At 40.1% G+C, this 9,602-nt stretch overlaps 1 protein-coding gene across 1 annotated transcript; it reads right to left on the reverse strand.

Moving 5' to 3' along the window:
- Nucleotides 1–2: 2 nt before the first annotated feature.
- Nucleotides 3–9,075, reverse strand: LOC149615645 (ATP-binding cassette sub-family C member 1-like). Its single transcript, XM_089856538.1, has 17 exons — nucleotides 8,403–9,075; nucleotides 7,852–8,028; nucleotides 7,464–7,718; nucleotides 7,064–7,195; nucleotides 6,939–7,000; nucleotides 6,743–6,871; nucleotides 6,463–6,669; nucleotides 6,227–6,401; nucleotides 5,177–5,635; nucleotides 4,972–5,118; nucleotides 3,436–4,059; nucleotides 2,693–3,070; nucleotides 1,898–2,631; nucleotides 1,696–1,822; nucleotides 1,509–1,610; nucleotides 777–923; nucleotides 3–705 (listed from the first exon to the last, which is right to left on the reverse strand). The coding sequence occupies exons 1-17, from the start codon at nucleotides 8,448–8,450 to the stop codon at nucleotides 73–75; spliced, it is 4,536 nt and encodes a 1,511-aa protein (XP_089712664.1). The 5' UTR covers nucleotides 8,451–9,075; the 3' UTR covers nucleotides 3–72.
- Between the last annotated feature and the right edge of the window lie 527 nt (nucleotides 9,076–9,602).

A 9,602-nucleotide genomic window follows, 5' to 3' on the forward strand; every position in this document is an offset into this window, starting at 1 on the left:
TTAGAGTAAAATATGCATAATTTTATTATATAATTTACTAAATATGGGAAAAAACTACAAATTTAAGTGACGTCATACAAGGCCCGCATCTTTAGCCATTCCATAAAACATTGATTTATTATTCTGTAGTAAATTTGATATTGAATCAAATTCGGAAATGGTTCCTTTATCAAGTACCATGACTCTGTCATAATCCATGATGGTATTCAATCTGTGAGCGATGGTGACTATGGTACAGTCATGGAACTCCTTCCTTATGGTAGTTTGTATAAGGTCATCGGTGTCAAGGTCAACAGAGGCTGTCGCTTCATCAAGAACCAGTATTTTGGTCTTTCTCAACAAGGCCCTGGCCAAACAGATCAACTGTCTTTGTCCCACACTAAGATTATCACCGCCTTCGGCAATATCGTAGTCTAAGCCTTGGTCTAATGTTTCGACGAAGGACTTTAAATGGGACAGTTCCAAAGCTGTCCAGAGTTCCTGGTCGGAATGTTTGTTGAATGGGTCTAAGTTGATTCTTAGTGGACCCGAAAATAGTACAGGGTCTTGGGGAATGATGGTCAGTTTCGATCGATGGTCAAATAGACCAAGGGTTGATATGTCAACGCCGTCAATAATGATGGAACCAGAGACTGGTTCAACGATCCTGAAGAGTGCCAGGGTTAATGATGACTTACCCGCCCCGGTACGACCCACAATCCCCACCTGTTTAGGATAAAACCCGATCGATCAAGGCTTAGTGATTTAAAGAAAGATAACTGTGTTAAGTACTTTACCTTTTCAGATGGGTTTATAGTGAAGGATATGTCATTCAAAACTAAGTCTAAGCCATCCCGGTAGCGCGTTGAATAATTTTGAAAGACTATTCGCCCTTGATCGGGCCATGATAGCGCAGGTTTTGTTTCTTTTACCTCCCAGGCCGCCTATTGAATAATCAAACCTTAAGCCTCTGCAAATCCATCTTAAGCCTCGGCAAAGCCATCTTAAACCTCGGAAAAGCCATCTTAAACCTCGGCAAAGCCATCTTAAACCTCGGCAAAGCCATCTTAAACCTCGGCAAAGCCATCTTAAACCTGGGCAAAGCCATCTTAAGCCTCGGTTAAGCCATCTTAAACCTCGGCAAAGCCATCTTAAGCCTCGGCAAAGCCATCTTAAACCTCGGCAAAGCCATCTTAAACCTCGGCAAAGCCATCTTAAACCTCGGCAAAGCCATCTTAAACCTCGGCAAAGCCATCTTAAACCTCGGCAAAGCCATCTTAAACCTCGGCAAAGCCATCTTAAACCTCGGCAAAGCCATCTTAAACCTCGGCAAAGCCATCTTAAACCTCGGCAAAGCCATCTTAAACCTCGGCAAAGCCATCTTAAACCTCGGCAAAGCCATCTTAAACCTCGGCAAAGCCATCTTAAACCTCGGCAAAGCCATCTTAAACCTCGGCAAAGCCATCTTAAACCTCGGCAAAGCCATCTTAAGCCTTGGCGAAGCCATCTTAAGCCTAATTTTAACTCACCTCTGTTTTTAAACAAGTATACTCCGACAAACGTTCAACCGAAACTAATACTGCTTCTAAATTAGATGTAGTTACAACCGCAGCAAAAAGCAGCGATATCATCTACGAGTTTAATTATAATTAACGAAATAGTTAGGCTTATAATTAAAAATGGTTAGGCCTAAATTAAAAACAATTAAATACTTACGCTATTAGCGTTGGTGATGATGAAACCAACACTTCCAGGTGTTAAATTATGCTGATAAATTACTATGAATAAACCAATGAACAGTAACAAGACACTGCCAATCACGTCCAGAGTTACGGACAACCATCTGAGCATCACGTCGAAGTTAGGGTTAGCAACGAGGCTTAGGAAAGGACGCGTAAGCCTAATCTCATTCACTTACCTGTTGGTATTTCTTCTGATGTATTGCAACATGGCATTATTATCAATTAACCTATCTGACCTCTGAATGAACCTCGATACGGCTCCGTAAGCCCTAATGGTACTTGCACCGGAAATAGACTCTGAAAAATGGGCGTACAATGGCGACCGACTATTGGCTTCCATCCTCTTAGTTTGCCGACTTGTCGCCAAGTACACTCGTTGCACAAAACTGTAGAAGATGACCACGGGTATGACGGACACGATAAACAAGGGCAACTCGATGACAATGGCCAACAAAGCACCAATGATGTTGATACCATTGACGAAAAAACGTCTTATCGTCCTGGTCACTTCGAGATCGCATGAATCAACGTCTTTCGCGAAACGGTTCAAGATACGTCCCATTGGTGTCGTATCGAAGAAGGACATTGGCGAATGTAAGACTCGCGTTAACATATCAAAGTGTAGCTTATTGGAAGCTCGAAGACCGGAAATGAATAATAGGACCATGGTACCCATCAAGAAGATACTTTGAAGGCTGCCCAACAGGAAATAGATTCCCAGCCTCAAGTTTCTTAGGTCAGTGTCAACAAAGGTCGAGTTCCCGGCGCGTTCAGCGTCTTGACTCCAAATGTTCAACCAAAAATTGGAACCAACTGCGAAACCTTGTTGGACAGCGAAACCCAACATGCATATGATGAACCAGATGTATTTCATGGCTTGAAGATATTGTTTGTAAACTGACCATAAGGTCTGTTGCGTGGTAAAAGTAATAAGTCACCTTTTTATCACTGAAATTAAGACAAGTACTTACAGCTCCTTGTAATTCAATCTCAGCTTTGATTAATTCTTTGCCGCCTCCTCGTTTTTTTCTGATGTCCTCTTTGGAAACTGCCAAACTATCGTTCGACTTGGCTTTGGATTTTTGGGAACCCTTTGATATTTGACTTATTTGACGTATGATTTCCGGGGCCTTGCCACGACCGACCATTTCGACGAGGACATTATATTCCTCATCGTCTTCGTCTATACCCTCCTTGACGTGTTGACTCAAGAAATCCTTGAAAGCCCCGTCATCCGAGGAGATTATCTCCTGGTATGTTCCCATTTCCGATATTTCACCGTTCTTCATGACCAAGATGAAGTCAACTTCCGGTAGAAACGTAACACTATGCGTCACGAGAATCCTGGTCTGCAATAAACGATTATTTGATGCTAAGCCTTGGTGGTCTAGTTTTACCCTAAGCCTTGGTGGTCTAGTTTTACCCTAAGCCTTGGTGGTCTAGTTTTACCCTAAACCTTGGTGGTCTAGTTTTACCCTAAACCTTGGTGGTCTAGTTTTACCCTAAACCTTGGTGGTCTAGTTCTACCCTAAGCCTTGGTGGTCTAGTTTTACCCTAAACCTTGGTGGTCTAGTTTTACCCTAAGCCTTGGTGGTCTAGTTTTACCCTAAGCCTTGGTGGTCTAGTTTTACCCTAAGCCTTGGTGGTCTAGTTTTACCCTAAGCCTTGGTGGTCTAGTTTTACCCTAAACCTCGGTTAGGTAATAAAAACTTACTTTATCTTTCAAAATGCCTTGATTTCCGATAACTTTATCAAAGATATGTTTTCCAACATGCGAATCCACAGCGCCCAATGGGTCATCCATTAAAACAATGTCGCTATCTCTGTAAACCGCTCTGGCTAAGCTAACCCTTTGCTTTTGACCTCCACTCAAGTTGATACCCTTTTCACCAATTTCGGTTTGATCTCTAGCTGGTAGGATATCGAAGTCGACGTCAAGTGTGCAAGCGCGAACGATTTCTTGATACTTGACCACATCGTATGGTTGATCAAAAAGGATATTGTTTTGTAAAGTGGCATTCTGGATCCAGGCTTGTTGCGGAACATAAGCCAATGAACCTTTAGTCTTCACTTTACCATCGATTTTCTCCATGTCGCCAAGTATCGCGGACAGTAGTGAGGATTTTCCGGAACCAACTTGACCTACAACAGCAACTAAGGCGCCTTTACTGACTTCGAGTTTGATGTTCTTTAGAACAGGAGGACCTTCGTCTTCCCATCGGAATGACGCGTTGCTGATGTCGATGACGTTTTTACCAGAGATGTTTTTGTCGTCAACGTAATCTTCTAAGTCTTCGCTGTTTAGGACGCTGTTGATTCTCCTGACACCGACTGATACCTGAATTAACGACATTTGTAGGCCAAGTTAGGCTTTGAGTTTCAGGGGAAATTGTAGGCCAAGTTAGGTTTAGCGTTTCAGGAGAAATCGTAGGCCAAGTTAGGCTTAGTGTTTCAGGGGAAATTGTAGGCCAAGTTAGGCTTAGTGTTTCAGGGGAAATTGTAGGCCAAGTTAGGCTTAGGGTTTCAGGGGAAATTGTAGGCCAAGTTAGGCTTAGCGTTTCAGGGGAAATTGTAGGCCAAGTTAGGCTTAGGGTTTCAGGGGAAATTGTAGGCCAAGTTAGGCTTAGCGTTTCAGGGGTGATTGTATAGGTCAAGTTAGGCTTAGTGTTTCTGGGGAAATTGTAGGCCAAGTTAGGCTTAGCGTTTCAGGGGAAATTGTAGGCCAAGTTAGACTTAGCGTTTCTGGGGAAATTGTAGGCCAAGTTAGGCTTAGCGTTTCAGGGGTGATTGTATAGGTCAAGTTAGGCTTAGTGTTTCTGGGGAAATTGTAGGCCAAGTTAGGCTTAGCGTTTCAGGGGAAATTGTAGGCCAAGTTAGGCTTAGGGTTTCAGGGGAAATTGTAGGCCAAGTTAGGCTTAGCGTTTCTGGGGAAATTGTAGGCCAAGTTAGGCTTAGCGTTTCAGGGGTGATTGTATAGGTCAAGTTAGGCTTAGTGTTTCTGGGGAAATTGTAGGCCAAGTTAGGCTTAGCGTTTCAGGGGAAATTGTAGGCCAAGTTAGGCTTAGTGTTTCTGGGGAAATTGTATAGGTCAAGTTAGGCTTAGTGTTTCAGGGGAAATTGTAGGCCAAGTTAGGCTTAGCGACTTTTCAGTGGAAATTGTAGGCCAAGTTAGGCTTAGCGTTTCAGGGGAAATTATAGGCCAAGTTAGGCTTAGTGACTTGAAGTATTCAAATAATAAATTTAAACTTACCACAATGAGGTAGTTTATTGTGTCGGGTAACTCATTCATTGGATCTTTCAACATATTAAACAACCTCAAGGACACAAACGCCGTTGTAGCTGTCAGTACGTTACTGTCATCAGCAAGTACAAAAGCCGCGAAGCTTACAACGGAAACCTGTCCAAAAACACCCCAGTTAAACCTAAAAGATATAAGCCTTACCGGAAATACTTACCAAAAACGGTGCCAACCACAACAACGATACTGTAAGGGAGTTCAAAATGGTCATCTTCCTCAACAAAACCATTTCCTGTTTCCGTAGCTCAACAACCTTATCTTGAAATGAATTTTCCCAACCGTACAACTTGAGGACTTTGATGCCGTTCAAGATTTCGCTCATCAGTTTGACGCGCAAGTCTTTGACGCCCATTAACTCTGCTTGGAATTTCTTCGCAAGTCTGGCCAAGTATCCTTCGATTGGTATGAACAATACGATGATGGCCAATCCTGCGAAAGTTGCTGGTCCAAGTATTTCGTACAAAAGGTATAAGCACAAGGCGATCTTCAACGGAGCTGACCATATCAGGTTAATTTCCATCATCAGCAACACGAAGGCATCAGCGTCCACGGACATGGAGTTTAATATGACGCCCATGGTTAATTTGCGTCTAGCGGCGTTGGAAAGGCTTAGAACCTACGCGTATAAGAGACAGTTAAGCCTTAGCAGGTATGACAAGGCTGGGATTTTGGACTTGGCACGTATGGCAAGGCTTAACGAAAGGGGCTGGGATTTTAGACTTGGCACGTATGGCAAGGCTTAACGAAAGGGGCTGGGATTTTGGACTTGGCACGTATGGCAAGGCTTAACGAAAGGGGCTGGGATTTTAGACTCGGCACGTATGGCATGGCAAGGCTTAACGAAAGGGGCTGGGGTTTTAGACTTGGCACGTATGGCAAGGCTTAACGAAAGTTGCTGCGATTTTAGACTAGGCACGTATGACAAGGCTTAACGAAAGGGGCTGGGATTTTGGACTTGGCACGTATGGCAAGGCTTAACGAAAAGGGGCTGGGATTTTAGACTTGGCACGTATGGCAAGGCTTAACGAAAAGGGGCTGGGATTTTAGACTTGGCACTATGGCAAGGCTTAACGAAAGGGGCTGGGACTTTAGACTTGGCACGTATGGAAAGGCTTAACGAAAGGGGCTGGGATTTTAGACTTGGCACGTATGGCAAGGCTTAGGAAATGGGATTTTGGCCTTGGTCATACAATAAGAAGAGACTAACCTTTTTGTATATAACTGCCATGGCACAACTACGAATGCGTAAACCCAACTTGACGCAACGTCTAAAATAGACAGCGTGAATTGACGTTTGAAGTACGTTAGCTACAAACAATAACGCGACGTAGAAGTATCCCTTCCATTTAGGATCGTCACTGTTAACGTACTCAATAAGCCATCTAAATGTTCATTAGGCTTAACGTTAATTTATTAATTATCCCTTTGGATTAAACGAGGTACCTGAGAATAAAAGGGTTTGCGAAGGACATAATATCAGAAAGTAGTCGACCAAAAGAAGTGGTTAAAAAATATGGCCAGTAGGCTTTAATTAAGGCGGGAACGATACTAGCTTTCGCGCGAGTTTTTGGTTTGGCATAGTCATCAGATGCGACTCCGTTCAGTTCAGTTTCGGCAATGTCCGGATCGAATTTATAAACTTTAGTTGAACTAATATAGAAATAATTCAAAATTTACTAAAGTAAGCTAAATTAAATTAAATTAATTAAATTTGATTACTAACGATTTTTTCCGCACCGCGGGTAACCAATGTTTCTCAAATTTTGATCTAATAACTGCAGCTTTGTCGTAATAGTTTGCTTCGTAAATGTCATTGAAGGTCAGCGGTCTTTTATAACCCCTTATTAAGAATCTTTTCGGATATTTAATTAAATTAAATTAATAAAGTGAATTTATTTTTAAACACATTAAAAACTTACCCGGTAAGCCATTGAAAGTAAACTTTGCTTGGAAATGAGGCCGTAACTTCAGGAGACTCTTTCTGAAGTAAATAAATAAATAAAGTTACCAAAAAGATTCAATAAAAGCACATTAATAAACTTACAGGATCTCCATCTTTATAATGTTCGCGATAACGCGGTACTTCATCCGCTAAAAATGATAATGCGAACATGGTCAAAATTAATGGATATTGTACCATGTTCAATGTAAACATGACGGTGTTTTCTATGTAATTCTATAATAGAAAAAAATAAATAATTAAATCAGCCAGCCAGCCGTACTGTGTTGAGACAATACTTTTGCCTCCACTTCTGGCGAAAAAGTAAAAACTCGTAATTTTCAAATGTAACTATGTTTAAGCGCAAATTATCATCAAATCGACTAATTAACGTTAAAATTAATCAAATTGGACTACGGGGGTCTGACTTGATACTTCACAACCCTACCCTAAACCCAGTACTAAGCCTTGAAAAGCACGTGGCCATGTAAAGTATTATTCTTACCAGTATATGAAGGTTTTTAAGCGTTGACCAATAGGAGAAGAGACCGGCTATGGCTGCCAATAGCCAATATAAAAATAGCACAGCCGATGTCATGATACCATTTTTCTTCCCTAAGTACACTAGCGCCACCACAAGTAAATAAGTAACCAATTGAACCACGGCAGCTACTGATTCGACGGATGATGACAAAGTCTTGTCAATATTAACATAAATAATCTGAACTAAACTTAGAAGGGCTAAAGTCAAACATATGATCTGTGAAATAATTAGAATTAATTAAAACACAGTTGATTAAGAAAAAAATGGTTATTGCATAAGTGATATAACATCAATAAGTAAGATACTCAACTTATCGGTTATTATATCACAAATGTTTATAAATAATTACAATTTTTGACAGATTTAAAATGGTCCATCTTATAGGTCCGTTCTTGGATTTGTAAAAACCAGCAGCTTCCAGTGGCACCAAAAACCACAGAAATAAACAAGGACTCCATACTAAAACCGTATGTTGGAAGCAATACGTAAAATCGGGATTTTCGGTATACCACGTGATATTAGAGTCCTAAATTTCAAATATAGAAAACACAGGTGTTCATCTTAAGTACTTTTACATGGGGATGCGGATGTGTTTGTGAAAATGTTTTTGTAAACGTTCATGTATATATTTTATTAAAAAAAGATGGGATTTAATTTATCTATTTCAAATTTAAACCGCGCATCACGTGACTAAATTCTATCCCTCGTGCTTTAAAAACCTTTAACCAATCACGAGGCTGATAACCTCAATAGAAAATAGAAATATATTTTAAACAAACCGGCGCGAGTTCAAGCCGCCTCAAGTAGATCATTTAGATAATTTTCTTTTAAAATTCTCAATTCTTATATATTAATTAAATAAATATATAATTAATTAAAAAGATGTTAATTAATACATACCCAAAACGTAGATTGACAAAAATCATCCATAAAATTAGTAACTTCCATAATTAGGCTTAATTTTATGGGAGCTTCATTAATCCCAATCCGTTCATTAAGACAGATTAAAACCGTCTAAACTCGTTCATTCAAAAACTACCAAAAGTCCTCATGAAATTGTTAAAACGTGTAGAGACCTGAAATATCGCGTCAAATGTACACAGCTGCGTTTCATAACATCCTTCCGCGAATTGTCGTAGTTGCAGTCGCAATTAAAGTCACCAAAAACGTCATTATAATACTAAACAATAGTTTCTAAGATATAAAACACACCTTATCAGATAAATTCACTTTAAGTAATTTTAAAACAGGTAAGCTTATCTATTTATCAGGTATGATTGGTTTAAACTTGGTGCTTACGATTCCTTAATACATATAAATACTTGGGATAATTACGTAACAATGAAGCTAGGAAGAGTCAGTTACTTATAAGAATACTTGGGGAGTTATTGCGTAACAAAGGCCTAACGTCGCGAGATTAAATCAACCTTACTCTACAGTTCTGATAAACTTATTTAGCTGAGTGTTATTTTAACGGGCAGAAGGTTTTAATCAACCTTGGTTGGGTTTTTAAGGTAGGGGTACTGGTAATACAGCTTTTATCCTTGAACGTATGTTTTACGTTTCACTGCATATTGACTTGCGCTGAGGGAAACACAATTGAGAAGAATCTAAATTCTATAACGGAAACGGTTTCTGTTACGATTTAGGTCTTTTTAGGAACGAAATACTTAAATTTTAATTAAATTAAGCTTATGGCGTGTTAGAATTAAGTCTAATCTAGTTCATCAAAAATCAATAAATTGATTCGAGTCCTTTGGTTTGTATCAATATTCGATATTGATATGTAAATCAGGCTGCTCTGTCTGAGTTCGTATTTTGTTTATGGTTGGCAGAAGTTTTTAAATCGACCAATCGCGGGGTTTTACTTGGCAGAAGGTTTTAAAAGGACCAATCACGGGGTTTTACTTGGCAGAAGTTTTTAAAAGGACCAACCACCGGGTTTTACTGGTCAGAAGCTTTTAAACGGCCCAATCACCTTGTTTTACTTGCCAGAAGCTTTTAAACGGCCCAATCACCTTGTTTTACTTGCCAGAAGCTTTTAAACGGCCCAATCACCTTGTTTTACTTGCCAGAAGCTTTTAAACGGCCCAATCACCG

Source organism: Phalangium opilio, unplaced genomic scaffold (genome assembly GCF_054372755.1).
Source record: "Phalangium opilio isolate 3A_F unplaced genomic scaffold, DU_Popi_V2 ptg000217l_1, whole genome shotgun sequence".
Taxonomy (NCBI): Eukaryota; Metazoa; Arthropoda; class Arachnida; order Opiliones; family Phalangiidae; genus Phalangium; species Phalangium opilio.

Bases quoted from the DNA above. Each gene is read 5' to 3' on its own strand.
- LOC149615645 (XM_089856538.1), bottom strand. From the start codon at position 8,450: ATGGAAGTTACTAATTTTATGGATGATTTTTGTCAATCTACGTTTTGG. The intron at 3,071-3,435 runs GTAAGTTTTTAT...CGTTTATTGCAG, and splicing joins AAGGCATTTTGAAAGATAAA to ACCAGGATTCTCGTGACGCA. The intron at 1,823-1,897 runs GTAAGTGAATGA...CGTGATGCTCAG, and splicing joins ATCAGAAGAAATACCAACAG to ATGGTTGTCCGTAACTCTGG.